The sequence below is a fragment of the Capsella rubella genome, unplaced genomic scaffold (genome assembly GCF_000375325.1).
Source record: "Capsella rubella cultivar Monte Gargano unplaced genomic scaffold, Caprub1_0 scaffold_2, whole genome shotgun sequence".
NCBI lineage: Eukaryota > Viridiplantae > Streptophyta > Magnoliopsida > Brassicales > Brassicaceae > Capsella > Capsella rubella.
In genome coordinates, this window is record NW_006238922.1 from 13185414 (window position 1) to 13200791 (window position 15378).

General features: G+C 37.1%; 2 protein-coding genes across 9 annotated transcripts; one reads left to right on the top strand and one right to left on the bottom strand.

Moving 5' to 3' along the window:
- Positions 1 to 291: 291 nt before the first annotated feature.
- Positions 292 to 3170, top strand: LOC17896118 (trifunctional UDP-glucose 4,6-dehydratase/UDP-4-keto-6-deoxy-D-glucose 3,5-epimerase/UDP-4-keto-L-rhamnose-reductase RHM1). Its single transcript, XM_006301846.2, has 3 exons — positions 292 to 482; positions 870 to 2444; positions 2528 to 3170. The coding sequence occupies exons 2-3, from the start codon at positions 879 to 881 to the stop codon at positions 2969 to 2971; spliced, it is 2010 nt and encodes a 669-aa protein (XP_006301908.1). The 5' UTR covers positions 292 to 482; positions 870 to 878; the 3' UTR covers positions 2972 to 3170.
- Positions 3054 to 12563, bottom strand: LOC17896320 (alpha,alpha-trehalose-phosphate synthase [UDP-forming] 1). Of its 8 annotated transcripts, XM_023787868.1 has the most exons (20): positions 9735 to 9827; positions 9176 to 9244; positions 8928 to 8982; positions 8366 to 8818; positions 8088 to 8185; positions 7591 to 7979; positions 6957 to 7071; positions 6725 to 6826; positions 6430 to 6580; positions 6071 to 6159; positions 5720 to 5768; positions 5497 to 5597; positions 5170 to 5357; positions 4923 to 5040; positions 4657 to 4833; positions 4446 to 4568; positions 4265 to 4352; positions 4053 to 4183; positions 3866 to 3964; positions 3054 to 3768 (listed from the first exon to the last, which is right to left on the bottom strand). In XM_023787868.1, the coding sequence occupies exons 4-20, from the start codon at positions 8748 to 8750 to the stop codon at positions 3337 to 3339; spliced, it is 2835 nt and encodes a 944-aa protein (XP_023643636.1). In that variant the 5' UTR covers positions 8751 to 8818; positions 8928 to 8982; positions 9176 to 9244; positions 9735 to 9827; the 3' UTR covers positions 3054 to 3336. The 8 variants fall into 8 exon arrangements, with proteins under 8 accessions (XP_023643636.1, XP_023643640.1, XP_023643639.1 ...); XM_023787872.1 differs by lacking the exon at positions 8928 to 8982 and having other exon boundaries at positions 9209 to 9244; XM_023787871.1 differs by lacking the exon at positions 8928 to 8982.
- Between the last annotated feature and the right edge of the window lie 2815 nt (positions 12564 to 15378).

A 15378-nucleotide genomic window follows, 5' to 3' on the forward strand; every position in this document is an offset into this window, starting at 1 on the left:
ATTTATTGTATAGTTTTTATACATCTTTTTTTTTGTTGTCAATGGTTACTTCATATTACGTATCCAAATTTAATGAGATTTTTTTATAAGTCAGAATATGCATCTCAGACTAAAAACATCATGTTAGAACACGCGAAGTCGGTGTTTGAGAAAACGCGCGATTTAAAAACACGCGACTCAAGTCGTGTACCTACCCGCGTTTTGAAAATAAGTGAGGAAGAAAAGGGCAGTATCGTAAGTTAAAGCAATATATAATGAATTCTCGGAGGCTCTTCCCTCTCCATGAGTCTTTTTTGGTATTCTCTTTCTCTATTACGAAGACTCTTTATTTGAATTTTTTGATTCTTCTTCTTCTCCGTTTCTCTCGCTTCTTCGTCACCCTCTTCACCGTCAGAATCTATTCTCCACGTTTTCCCGGAATTTTCAAATTGCTATTGCCGACCTAAGGTTGTTCTGATCGTTGAAGATCTGAAATTTCAGAGGTATGTTTCAGAGAATCTCGAATTTTACATGAATCATCATAATGCTTCACTGAGTTTATCGTTGCTTACTTCTCCTTTTTGATCCGATTGATAAACTCTATCTCCCGTTGGTTACGAGATTGTGGTTTCGTCTGTTGTTTTTTTTGGTAGTCGGCTCTCTGATCTGGATTTTGGATCTAAGGTTCTTTTGATGTTTCAAATGCGTTTACGTTATTGATTCCGTTAGATCTGCTGATTCAGTCTCTAATATCTAAGGATCTTTACTATTTCACCTTGGAAATCGCATTACATGTTCTGATTGTTTGTGTTGTTTCTGCTCTACTACATGCAATTTCTTTCAACTCTTACGCTGATCTGATGATTCCATTCTTAAAAAAAAAAACGCAGCGTTTAATCATGGCTTCGTATACTCCCAAGAACATTCTCATCACCGGAGCTGCTGGTTTCATTGCATCTCATGTCGCCAACAGACTCATACGGAGCTATCCTGATTACAAAATTGTTGTGCTTGACAAGCTTGATTACTGTTCAAACCTCAAGAATCTCAATCCTTCTAAGCAGTCTCCTAATTTCAAGTTTGTCAAAGGTGACATCGCCAGTGCCGACTTGGTGAATCATCTTCTCATCACTGAAGGTATCGACACCATCATGCACTTCGCTGCTCAGACGCATGTCGACAATTCCTTCGGTAACAGTTTCGAGTTTACTAAGAATAATATCTATGGAACTCATGTGCTTCTTGAGGCTTGCAAAGTCACTGGTCAGATTAGGAGGTTTATTCATGTCAGTACTGATGAGGTTTATGGGGAGACTGATGAGGATGCTCTTGTTGGTAACCATGAGGCTTCTCAGCTGCTTCCAACGAATCCTTACTCTGCAACGAAAGCTGGTGCTGAGATGCTTGTTATGGCCTATGGCAGATCATATGGGTTGCCTGTTATTACCACGCGTGGGAATAACGTCTATGGTCCGAATCAGTTTCCTGAAAAGTTGATTCCTAAATTCATTTTGTTGGCGATGAGGGGGCAAGTTCTTCCCATTCATGGAGATGGATCAAATGTTCGGAGCTACCTGTACTGTGAAGATGTTGCTGAGGCATTTGAAGTTGTTCTTCACAAGGGAGAAGTTGGCCATGTTTACAATATTGGGACGAAGAAGGAGAGGAGAGTGAATGATGTTGCCAGAGATATCTGCAAACTCTTTAACATGGACCCTGAGGCAAACATCAAGTTTGTTGACAACAGACCTTTTAACGATCAAAGGTACTTCCTTGACGATGAGAAACTCAAAAAGTTGGGCTGGTCAGAGAGGACCACGTGGGAGGAAGGATTGAAGAAAACTATGGATTGGTACACACAGAACCCGGAATGGTGGGGAGATGTTTCTGGAGCATTGCTACCTCATCCAAGGATGCTGATGATGCCTGGTGGGAGACACTTTGATGGCTCCGAGGACAATTCGTTGGCAGCTACTTTATCTGAAAAACCAAGTCAAACCCATATGGTGATTCCAAGCCCAAGAAGCAGCGGCACACCACAAAAGCCTTCACTGAAGTTCTTGATATATGGAAGGACCGGGTGGATTGGTGGTCTGCTTGGAAAGATATGTGAGAAGCAAGGAATTGCTTACGAGTATGGGAAAGGCCGGTTGGAGGATCGATCATCTCTTTTGCAGGATATTCAGAGCGTTAAGCCAACCCATGTTTTCAATTCCGCTGGAGTGACTGGGAGACCCAATGTTGACTGGTGTGAGTCTCACAAGGCTGAGACTATCCGTGCTAATGTCGCTGGCACATTGACTCTAGCTGATGTCTGCAGAGAGCACGGGCTCTTGATGATGAATTTCGCTACTGGTTGTATATTCGAATATGATGACAAGCATCCGGAAGGTTCAGGAATTGGCTTCAAAGAGGAAGACACACCCAACTTCACTGGTTCTTTCTACTCAAAAACCAAAGCCATGGTATTGTCAAGTTCTAACACCTCTTTATCTCTCACGTATTCTCCTTCGTATGTATGCTAATTTTGTTATGACTGTGTCCACAGGTTGAGGAACTGCTGAAGGAGTTTGACAATGTATGCACATTGAGGGTAAGGATGCCAATATCCTCAGATCTAAACAACCCACGCAACTTCATCACCAAGATCTCCAGGTACAACAAGGTCGTGAACATACCAAACAGCATGACTGTGTTGGACGAGCTTTTACCAATCTCGATCGAGATGGCTAAAAGAAACTTGAGAGGGGTCTGGAACTTCACAAACCCGGGTGTGGTGAGTCACAACGAGGTCCTAGAGATGTACAGAGACTACATCAACCCTGAATTCAAATGGGCAAACTTCACGTTAGAAGAGCAAGCTAAAGTCATTGTGGCTCCAAGAAGCAACAACGAGTTGGACGCTTCTAAGCTCAAGAAAGAGTTCCCTGAGCTACTCTCCATTAAGGAGTCTCTGATTAAGTATGCATTTGAGCCAAACAAGAAAACCTGAAGAGTGAAGGACTGTGATTCGTCATTAGATTAATCACCTCTAATATCAGTTTCTATTAAAAGTTTTTTTCTTTTTGTTATTGTTTTGATTACCTCGTCCTTCCCCTTCTTTCTCTAGATTTGCTTAGGGGTGTATTTGTTGTAGTTGGAGTATTCTATGTAATAAGAGCTTGATTATTAATGCTCTGTTGTGTTCTTCCTCTCATTTGTGTCATAAGTTGCTCCTTTTTCGTTGTCATAAGTTGGCTCTACTCTTATTATATTAGAATCAAACCACTAAAAGAGTCTGGTAATGGCTGCTTTTTGTTACAAAACAATAATTTTTTATTGGGTTACATGAAACTCACTTGACACCGTCTCGGGATATTAAGGTGAGGATGTCGTGTCAGCGAGCTTCTCAAGGAAGCAAACAACGTCGTCAGGTGAACCAAGGAGATATCTGGCATTGGTGCGAGTACGACCCACAGCGCAAGAGAAGTAATTCTCTCCTTTGAGGTCAAGCACGTTCCATGAGATCTTCTCTGGTGAAGGCCGTCTTGAGTTTCCTAAGCTATGGTTGGATCCACTTTTTCTTTCTGTTGTCTGAAGAGATCTCTGTGAGGACTTGTTGTTGTTGTTGTTAGAGTTAGAGGATGATGAGGATTTTGGTCCACTTTTGTTGTTATGTGTCGACTTTGGAGGCGGTCTTCGGTCTCCTGATGATGACTTGCTTCCACTGTCAGATGATGGTCTGGCTCTTGCAATGGCTGGTATGTCGGATGGAAGTTCTGGTTCGAAGAAGGTGTAAACATCTTCGTCCTGTTATTAACACAATGTCAAAGAGACAATTGTATCAAAATCTCTCGACACTCTAGAACTAAATGTGGTATATATTACAAGAAAAAGCTTTAATCACCTTCCCCAAGAAATGACCAATGCACAAGACGTAATCGATGGGTGTGGTCATGGACTTGCTATGCACTATCTCTCCTAGAATGCGGTCTATTGCGGCTCCCTGAGAAATAAAATACCCTGGAATGTGAGAATCTAAAAGTGATAGAGAATAGATAGGAAAAGGCTATATTGATGGATTTTGTTTTTACCTTTGTCACACCAACCGCACGGACCTCCACAGAGCGGCTTCCTTGGACAACATCAACTGATGCATTAGAGATTGGACCTGTCCATAAGTGTTGTAACAAATCTCTTGCTTGAAGTCTCCCGAATTCAATATCTACAGGGAAAAATGAGATAATAAGTGTCTCAGGGTGATTGAAAGGCAAAAACAATCATGTACAAATAGAGAAGTACTTACCTGCATATTTGTAGTTCCATATAAGTGAAGTATCGCGTGTTTCAAAATGTGATCTAGGAGTTCTCTCAGTGAAGTACTTGAAAACATGCTACAAACAGGCAAAACAAGAATTAAGGAAAGGGAAGTGAAGAAAGTTATCAAGTTTGAGATGCTGTTTTTCTGAACCATGAATCTATTTTACCTTAACGCTATCAACCCATTCCATGTTCAAGTGTTCTGGCATTGTAGTCATCCACTCTCCATTAGTGAGCCTTAGGAACATCCCATTTTCTGCGGCCAACCACATATCATACTCTCCAAAGTTCTGATTTTTAAGTATATTAAGTCAGTCAGCGAAATTACTATAACAAGAAAAGATTAGAAGGTAACTGACAGAAAGAAATAAGATATACTTTATCCAAAACGCTTCTGCTGCTCCCGCTCAGAACAACTATGGTTGTACTTGGATCACTGCATAATGCCTTCAACGGTCCTTTCAGCTCAGGGTGTAGATTAAGATCCATCTCTTTTATTTGATCACCTCTTCTCCCTTGATTATCCACTGGTTCAGTCAATGTTGCATTGAACCCCTGAATGTATTTACAGTCACAAGATAAAATAAGCTGAGACACGGTTAAAGGCATTCCCCAAAATATGACTCTGAGAAAGCACCACTTACCAGGATCAGTAGCCTATTGTTGGACTTTGAGTACCGTTGAATTGCATCATTCTGTGGAAGCTCTGGTGGGACTTTACTAATCCGTAGTTGTGCCTCAATCACGGTGTCATTTAGTTCACTGCATGTTTATCAAGAGTATCATTTCAATAGCTTGAACAGATCATCCCATTAAAAACTACATTCCAGATAATGACTATTTGTTTATAAACAAGTGAATGAGAGAGTGAGACACAATTGATTTGCATACCTCACGAAAGTTTCTGCCCATTCTTGAGCAGTGTGAGTTTTGACATGATGAAAATTATGCCGATGTCTTTTCTCTCTTTCTTCAGCTGACATATTTAGAGCCTGTCCAATGGAGGCAGCAACTTCTGTAATGTTCCAAGGATTTACAAGAATAGCTCCAGCACCTAGAGACTGTGCAGCGCCTGCAAACTGTGAAACAAATTCAACTTAAAACCACTGATGGAAACACATACCTCTGACTTTATTTTCTGAAGACTGAACCTTAAACTACATACTAGATCAAAAAATGAAATATGAACTATAGTAGCTGCAAAGTACGAATTATTACTTCACTGAGAATGAGGACTCCCTTTTTGGCCTCTTGACAAGCAACAAATTCGTAACTGACAAGGTTCATTCCATCTCTCAAAGATGTGACAAGTGCAACATCTGAAGAAAGAAGTCAAAGAAACATGTCAGATGGCAGATAGGAACATTCTTAAACATCCGTGAGACTTGTAAAGCAACATGCCATATAAATTGAAACCATATCAGGTAGCCATACAATTTACCTGTGACGGCATAAAGTGCACATAAGGCATGAAAGTCCAGAGAACGATCCTGACAGTGACAGAAAATGAGGATTTTTATCAGCATTAGTGCATTACGTCAGAGTTGCATTTTCAAACTATAAGATCCATAATGTAGCATGATACAGAACATCTGTTCACTATCCATGGTACCAGCAAGAATGTTCTTCTAATACAATTTTCAATTCTTAACATATAAAGGATGCAAGTAACAAAATGTTAAGCGCTGTAGAAGTATAAAATTCAATTGAAAAAAAAAAAAGGTACTACAGCTAGTGAAATCAAAATATCTAACTAGCTGACCAAGCATAGCATAGGGAGGAGAAAACAGACCAGGTGATGTATTGGAACAGCAGTCAGTGTCCCAAAACGACCATTAATCCGTCCAACAATTTCATGAACTTGGCTTGTGAGTTTTTGATCTGTTAGAGAAGATATACACATCCATAAGATAATCCATTAGCTACTGGTTTCAAATTGCTGAAAGAGATTAGGTTGCTAGATCATCTACCATAGCCTACAGAAGTTTTGGTGACATATTTCCTTGTGACAACTTACATGCAACTATAGCAGCTATAAATAAACTACAAGGGACTCTTTCGCAGGTGTTTTGTAATGTTTCATGAGTGATGATAAGTGCAACCAATTAAAGAGATACCATGCAATAAGAGACTCAAAGAAAGAAATCCTACATTCAGGGACGTCTGTTCTTGTTGGCACCGCAATTTGCAATAACACCACTTTATCACGCCAACTTGCATTTTCCTCCAGAAATTTTTCAAATGCCAGAATCTTTTGTGGAATCCCTTTGATCATATCAAGGCGATCAACACCTAACATCACCTGTCAAGAAAAAAATATGAAGAGTGAGGAAACTTCCGAGTAATACTCTCAGTGACTTGCCTCATAAGAGCTTCAAAATAGATCAGCTAGGTTTCCAATGGTAGCTGGCTCTTTCGTAGATCTTTAAGATAGAAAACTCCGTACCTTTCTTCCAGCAAATCTTTCTTTCAATTCCTTCATGTGTTGTATGACTTCAGGGACTTCAAGTGCTCGTATAAAGCGCTCAGAGTCTATGCCAATTGGAAACTGAAATCCAAAGCAAAATCAAGATAATGTTACAAGACTTTTAAAAAACACAAGGTATTATGAGTAATTTTGTCACTGTGGGATGATAAGTGCGAATAATGTGAGGGTTGAAGTGATGAGATGGTCATACAGCAGCTACTCGAGTGAGCCTGCCTTGATCCTCAACTCCCTCAGGTGTTCCTTCAAGTCCAAGAATACGAGTGCAAGCGCTCACAAAGTGCCTTGCATAGTCATAGGTATGAAATCTGAAAAGCAAACAATATGAGATTTAACACACTTCTCCAAGTCTGTTGTGTCATCGAACATCAAATGTTACATTTCCAAGACAGAATCCATCAGCTCAATGATTAAACAACCAATACAGAAATTTAATCCTTGGATCCAAACTACAATGTTAAATTCTTAAACCACCTAAGACAACTGAAACATTAACAACAGTCAGATTCTAAGCCAATACACCTTAGATTTGGAAAGAAGTTGCAGGCGTCCGGTGTTGAAGGCTACATAAATTCTAGATATGATAAACAGACTGTAGAGAAACAGAACTATACCTAGCTATATATATCAAGAAACATATGGTTAACTATTTTCTCCCTATATCTGTACCGTGGAGATAGTTTCTTTGATATTTGGATAAGTTCTCAACCAGACAGACCGTATAAGGTTGGTTGAAACAATAACACATAGATTTAAACCTGTCAGAGTGAGCCATATATTACCATGGCAAATCATTTGCAATATATAAAAGCAAGTAGAGATTTTACCCAACTAAATCAGCCGCAAGAACTGAGCGAAGGAGCTCCGATCGTGATGGAAGGGTCCTGTGTATCTCAGACGAAGGGAAAGGTGTATGGAGAAACCATCCAACTTTCATCTTACTGTTGTATTCCTTAAGGCATTTAGGAAGGAACATAAGATGATAATCATGGCACCAGACAACATCTCCCTCTTCATAGTGCTCATTTACAACATCAGCAAACATTTGGTTTGCCTTTTTGTAGGCAGCAAACTGAGACTGGAAACTTCTGGTTGTGGCAAGACGATCTTCTTGTGGAAGTCCAAGGTAGTGAAACAGAGGCCACAGAATATTGTTGCAATAGCCATTATAGTACTGATGAACAATCTCTTCATCAAGAAACACAGGTATACACCTCTGCAAGTTGTAAAAACATAAACAAGAAATCAAATGACATAGCCTATATAATCAAGAAGAAAACAGGTTATAGCATTAGCAGCAACATGAGCAAGAGATACTCTGTACCTTCTCAGCCAAAGCTTTGCTAAGTGCCTTCTGCCCGACCTCATCAGGCACATTAACTCCAGCCCATCCAATCCATCTGGCCTCAAATTCCTTTACACCTTCACAAGGTCATTAATCCTATGTCAGCCTAGTAATAAATCAATCGCGTGAAGACTTCATGAGATGAACAACTAAAACCTCCTTTGATGTTTTGTTCATTACTGGATATATAAATGCTGCCTTGGATACTAAAACAGTGATATGAGAAATGGAAACCTGAACGAATAAGAAAGATTTACCTAAGAGAGCACTAACTAGACCACCAGCACTGATCTCGAGAGACCATGAATCTTCACCTCTTCTGACCGCAGAAACTGGGAGCCTGTTAGCCACAACAAGTAGGCGTTGCCTGTTATAAGGCCTAGCTTCTTGCCTTTCACAGGCATCATCGTGTGCCATAGCAGCAGCAGCCCCTTCCAAGTACTGTTCAACATATTGCCTAGTTGAACTATCGCCTTCTAAGCGAATGTCGTTCTCAGAGTTGTCGGAACTGCCAACAACATCATTAGGATTACGAGCGCGGTTGCTCTTCCTCTTCTCTCTGAGCTCTCTATCTCTCAAGAGCCGTTCGGTTCGAGAGAGTGGGATGTGAGAAGAGCTGCAGTTGTACTTATTTCCAGGCATACGCTCACACCAAAACAGAACTAAAACACCAGTTTCGAGTTATGCACACTCCAAAAAACGACTGAAACCTGCATATAGTTGCAAAAGCAAATCAGACAGCATAAAGAAACCAAGTGTCAAGTAAAGGAGATATAACATAAAAGAAGAAAAATGAAATGTCGTTGTCTATCACCATACACTGGTTTCACTTGTGTCGAATGTTAAAGAACCCATCAGGCCAAGGAATAAGCATCTAAAGGTTATTGAAAAAGAGGGGGGTGAACACAAGATAGTGTCAAACAGTGAAGATGATAATAAAGAGAAAAGGATCCTAAGGTCGTAAAGAGGCCAAGCATTAGGAAAAGAGAAACAAAGAAACAAGAAAAGAATGGCAAAGAATGAATCCAAAGAAACGGAAAAAAACCAAGAAAAGCAAGTAGAAATACCTTAAGCAGAGAAGAGAAAAGAAGAAAGGGCACCTGAATCACACACCTTCACGACCACTCAAAAAAAGGCTATACAAAGGACAACAAATAATCCACAAGAGCAAGACAGTGTTAGGACACAAAATTCAAAGAAGAAGAAGAAAAAAAGATGATAAAAATAATATGGGAAGAATTTGGTAATCTTAGAGGGGGTGGTGGGTTTCATGTCGTTATCATCGAGAGATGGCAAGTAAATAGAGCCAAAGAGATGGAAACAGACAGACAGAGAGAAGGCCAAAAAGGAAACGGTGTGAAAGACATTATCATATATAGAGAGAGAGAGAGAGAAGGAGATATTATTATTAGGGGAAGGGGAGCAACAAAATCCTCGTGTAAGCTTTACAGACTATACAGAGAGAGCCTTCTCAGCCATGCAAGTGATGATAGATAGATAGAGATACATCAAAAGATTCCGTCTTCAAACAGAGAGAGAGACCAGACCCTTGTTTTTCCTTTTGTTCCAAAAACCCTTTAAACTAAAACAACAACAACAAACAAAAAAAAAGGAACAAAAACCTACAATTCGTGTTCAGTTAGTAGTTTATAGGGACACACCGCCGTGTGGTGATCAAATCGCCCGGAGATTTGGGGGCGGAGAGAGACCACCACCACCACACACACACTTTCGCAATCACGGCGATATTATTATTATTATTATATATATTGCGAGAATATGTTTTGTTTCTTTTTATTAATAAAATCAAATCAATAAAAAATTTAGGTTTTTCCCTTTTTCTCTTTTTTTTTTCCTGTTCTGACTACTAAGTCGAGATGACGTAATCATCGAAGGGGTTCGTCTTCTCCTACTTTTCTATATTAGACAAAAAAGAATTATTCCTTTTTTTTTTTAGGTTTGTAAGCTGAAATTGACCCATCTCACTCGGCCGAAGCTGACGTTAGATTTGATTTTTTGATGAATACAATACAACAACATCTTCTGTTTCTTTCCTTTTTTTTTTTTTTACTGGAAATGGAAAAAAAAATTATTATAGACGAAGATAAGGACATGGTATTTCACCCCCTAATCAGACAATTACAAGATGTATACGTTATTGAGCAAGAAGTACATTGGTCTGAACAGAGAGGGTGGAAAACAAGAGCTTGCTAGTCAAATGCACGTGTCAAACAAGATCGCTTAAATCCCAATATAATATTCATTCTAGCTTTCAATTTCGAACCACTAACAGTATAAGCAGTCAAATCAAATTATGCAAAAAGGGGTAAGAATAAAGTTAGTGTCTTCTATACTGTTTCACAAAAGAGACCATCATATGTTTTACTCAATTTAAGTAACTTTTTTTTTTATTCCAAGGAAGAGAATTGTGAAGCAAAACTCTTGTTCAGTAAAAAAAACTGAAGGAAAGAGAATCAGATGCTTAAGTCAGAAATACAGAAAGTGTTTCTTTTCCAAGCAGTGACCTAAACAAATGTGACTTTTTCTTAGAAAAATGGGTAAACCAGACAACTTTTGAATGATATGAACATTAGAAAACAATACTAGCTAATGAACACTAGCTAAGAAAATGGCTTCAACATCGGTCAATTCAAAATGTCTTTCTTGTCGGGATGAATATTTTCTTGTAACTTAATTAAGAAAGTTTTAGAGCTCTATATATATATATACTGATGTCCATAGATTTGACTTTGAATATATCTATATGTTAAGAAAAACCAGACACATGGTTTTCAAAAGACAAGTAACAAGCATACGAGGTCACCAAGTTCCTTTTATTTGGTATATGTTGTATAGGAGAAGACCGAAGAGGAGTTAAGTGTAGATACAGTGTGTATGCATTGCATTGCATGGTCATGGACAACATATGATGTGCGTCCCCCAATTGAATGTGTCGGTAAAGCAAAAGGCGAGGAATATGAAAGTATTGTGGTCCACCTTATAGGACAGCAAAATCTACTAAGCATCATATGTTTTTAATTTTTATTTTTTATCAAAAGACAAGAAAAAAGTTATACGATTTGCTCTCTCTTTCTCTCACACTTTTGCTTTGCCTATGTTCTGTTCTTTTTGAATTTATAGTTGAAAAGTCTAATTAGTAGTATAAGTTTTAAGTTTCGTAAACCCACCACAAAACATGTGAGTGAAATAAATGATATAAAGAGAACACATACACACAAGAGTAGAAGTCCCACGTGACTAGGCAACAAGAAAGTCCTACACCTTGCATAATAATACTGTATATGTTTGTAACCAAGTGGCACTGCTTCAACCAAATTAAATGCAAAACTTAAGATTTGGAAAATAGCTTTTTCCCGTGAAGGACTGCAGTGACTAGCTCTCTCATTCAACTAGGCACGGAATCCACAAATCACTTGGTCCCTACCAAAGATCTTCTAAAAATTTGAAAAAAAATAAAAAAAAATATCCCTTTTGAAAAAAAGATGGAACCTACACGCATTCATCACTCAGAAAGAAAAGATACTAAATCAGTGATTTGTTTAATTAAACAAGTATATATTGGTGAAGATTACATGCAGAAAAATGAGTGTATAAATTATTTGTAAGTGCCGGTTAAGTCTAATTTATGATCCAAAATAATCTCAACCAAGAATGAATTGATGATCATCATCATTGCTATCCATCCTTTTTCTAAGGATCATTAAACAGAAAGCATCAATATAAGAAAAGTTAGAAGAAGCCAAAAGATTCCTAATTCTCTCGCCGTATTAAACAGGAATAAAGAGCACACATGTCAGCACTAGTAATCTAATCTATATATATAGTAACGTGTTTGTATACTAGTGTAGTAATCTTCTTTATATATAAGAGGGGAATAAGAAGAAGTTTCGTAGTTAGATGATGAGTAGTAGTAGTAGTAGCTAGTATAATAGTAATATCTTTTCGGATGACGAAAGAGTCAAGTCGTTAAAACAGAGCAATCGAATCAAATCATATAAACAGAGAAACTGTATCGATTTGAATCAGAAATCAAAAAAAAAAAAAAAAAAGGGGGGAAATTGCTCGACGAGGAAACCTAGAGATCAATTCAGAATGTGGAACCGTTTCAAATCGGAAGATCACACGATGAAGAGAGATAACACCAACAATCAGATCGACGATCACAAAGTTACAAGCAAAAAAGAAAAGAAAAGGACGAAAACCTAAACAGAGAATGAGAACAAAATAGAGTTCACAGATTTAAAAAAAGGGAATCTGGGAAAAATGGAACACGGAATCAAACGATGAGAAGAGAGAAAAGTATAAACGGAGTACTAGTACGTACTAACCTAGAAAGCGGCGGCGGGGGAGGATGATGTTGATTGCCGATGGAACCAAAGCCGATTGAGAGAGATCAGAGATCGATGGACAAGGAAGAAGACTGTAGTAGTAGTTGTAGTAGTAGTAGTAGTAGGGTTATGGATGAAGAAGAAGAAGAAATAGAGAGAGAGAGAGAGAGAGGAGCCCTTGTGGTGGTTTTATGGCCCAATCATTTGGAGGGAATTTGTTCCCACTCCCCCCACCTCCTTTTAAATTCTCTTTTTTCGTCAACCAAAAACCCAAAAGAACCAAAAAGAACCAAAAAGGGGGAAGTAAGGAAAGGAAAGGACTCATATAAATCTCTCATCATCCCCCACTCACAACACAAAGTAACCATATCTAATTCCTTATTACATTTTGTATGTATCCCCTTCTTCTTCTTCTTCTTCTTTTTTATTCTTTACTCTATAAGCGATTCATTCGTACCTAAATTTTTATTTAGCGATAATGCATAAGGCTAATAGTGTATTTACTATGTTACTTTTCCTAATGTTCTCTTTTATTCAAGTATTTTTCGTAAATTATATATTTCTTTTCATTTCGTGGTTCATAAATACAGGGGAAAAAAAAAAAGAAGACTATAGTCTATAGATACAAATTCTTTCCAGTTGCAAGTTAGTTACTAGTCTAACATCACTCGACTAGTACTCCTTTTACATGGGAGTGAGTTCGAGCTCATCAAAGCCTTTATAACTGCCGAGTGGTGACATTGTAGTACATTGAGCCATCTCCCTCTCCTCATGCAGTCACATTTCATTTAGACTAAGACCATCTTTTATGATTGTATTTTACAGTCTTTTCAACTAATTAATTTGATCGAAATTATATGTGTTTTTGTTATTAGAAAGTCTTATAATCAAGGGACAAAACTAACATATTTTTGATGTATTTTTAGCTTTTTAATACTAAACTAATGTTACGAGCGAATATTAAGAAATTATTAATAAATGTTGCTCTAGTGTCTAACAATTTAAATTCAAAACTAATGTTTTATACTTGCAAGTACAGTATTCTCTCGCTTGTAACCCACTGTCATAAACTTAGGCTTATTGAAAAAACTTCTAAGTTCTAAACTTTCTCTCAATCTAGCTAGCTTATAATTTAGAGCTGTTTAAAACTGTAACCATCCTTCCTAAACTTATTCTAAGCAAACTCAAAGTTGCATACATGCCTTTTTTCTTAATCAATATGGGAAAACTATATTATATGCCATATGCAACTATAGAATAATCTGACTGGCAGCATGAGAGACCACGACGACCACCTTTACGTCAGCCTGTAACTTTTTTACTTCGATGGGTATGGTATCATCTGACTCAATTCGCATCATAATTTATTAAAGTTAACCAACTACAATTATCGCTTTATTGCTTTTTTATACAAACTTTTACTGTTTTTTTTTTTTTTTTTTTTGTTATAACACCACTAACTTGTTAGGTTATTCACGTTATTATTATACATATCCGTTTTGTATTTTGATAAATTCTGATTGCGTCTACGTAGTTTGAGAGTATACAGTTGCATATAAAATTCCATTTTCAGATGAATAAGATTTAGATCGTTCGTACGTCAATTATAATAAGTTAATAATCTACTAAGAATAAATCGAATCTTTTAACAAAGGCTGCAACTTGTAAAGTGCTTACAAATCTTTATTTTTCTTCCATGGATTCTTATATAATTGAAGAAATACTACTGTAATAAATTAGAGATGCTTCTCATGGTCGCATGGATAACTTTTCGCTTAACTTTTTTATTGGTCTTTCTTAATTGACATTTAAATGGTTTTTGTTGTTGTTGTCCACGACCTTTTTTTATTTGTTGCTTTAATAAGTTCTTCATTTCTGTAACTTGAGAGTTAAGAAATTTCCAGTGGTTTCGTTGTTCAGTGTGCACTAATTTTTTTTTTCTATTTTCTTTTATAAGCTCTTGAAATATCATATTAACATTCAAGCACTATTTTAGTCTAAGTAAACAAGCTATATAGCCCATAGTTTAGTTTCAAAAGGAATAAAAGACACTATCTAGCTAGTCCACTATTTTAGTCCATATATATATTTTTTTGGTAAATAATTAGTCCATATATATTAATAGTACTTTGCAGATCTAAGACTTCAAGTTAAACAATAATAAGTTTGAATTGGGCAAATTGTTACTTAATTACTTGAGATCTAAAAAGATAATAACGACAGGAGTATGAAAAACTAATGATTTGGTTAGTTTATATTCACATTTTGTCCCGATTTTTGCTACTATTTGATCACAACACTAATGTTTCGTTATTTTTTTACACAGGATTATTTGATGTAATTATGAGTTTTGTCAATTCAATTCCGTTTGGGTTTTACTTAAGCCGCCTATATATTATTTGGTCAACTAATTTTAGCCTATTTAAAACTGAGCTTTGTACTAGTTGGAATTAGACAAATATGTGACTAAAAAATGCTTTGACTATTAAATCTAAATTCAAATACGAAGGCCAATGGATGTGGAGATTGTACCCCACTAGCTAAAAGATTAGAGAATGGTCACTATTTGTAGTTTGATCTTTCCATGCACGTAGTGTGTTAGCTTTAAATTATTACTCTAGTTCTCCCAACTTTTTTTTTGCCTCCTTTTCTTTTGTTTGATAAAAACGAAAAGATGATATATTGCTTGCCAGCTTCTGGATATTTTATTATTATTATCGGATAGATGAGATTCGTGTATATATAGGGTTACCTAATTAGTAAAAAGATACAACATTTTCTATTGCGCAATTTTATTTGGTGACAAGTAGGATTCATGATATGTAACAAATTTTGTTTGTTTCATCCAAGGGTTTCACAATATCATAGAAAGTTGTTGACCCTATCGATAGTTTTAAGAATTTGATAGCTTTATTCTTTTG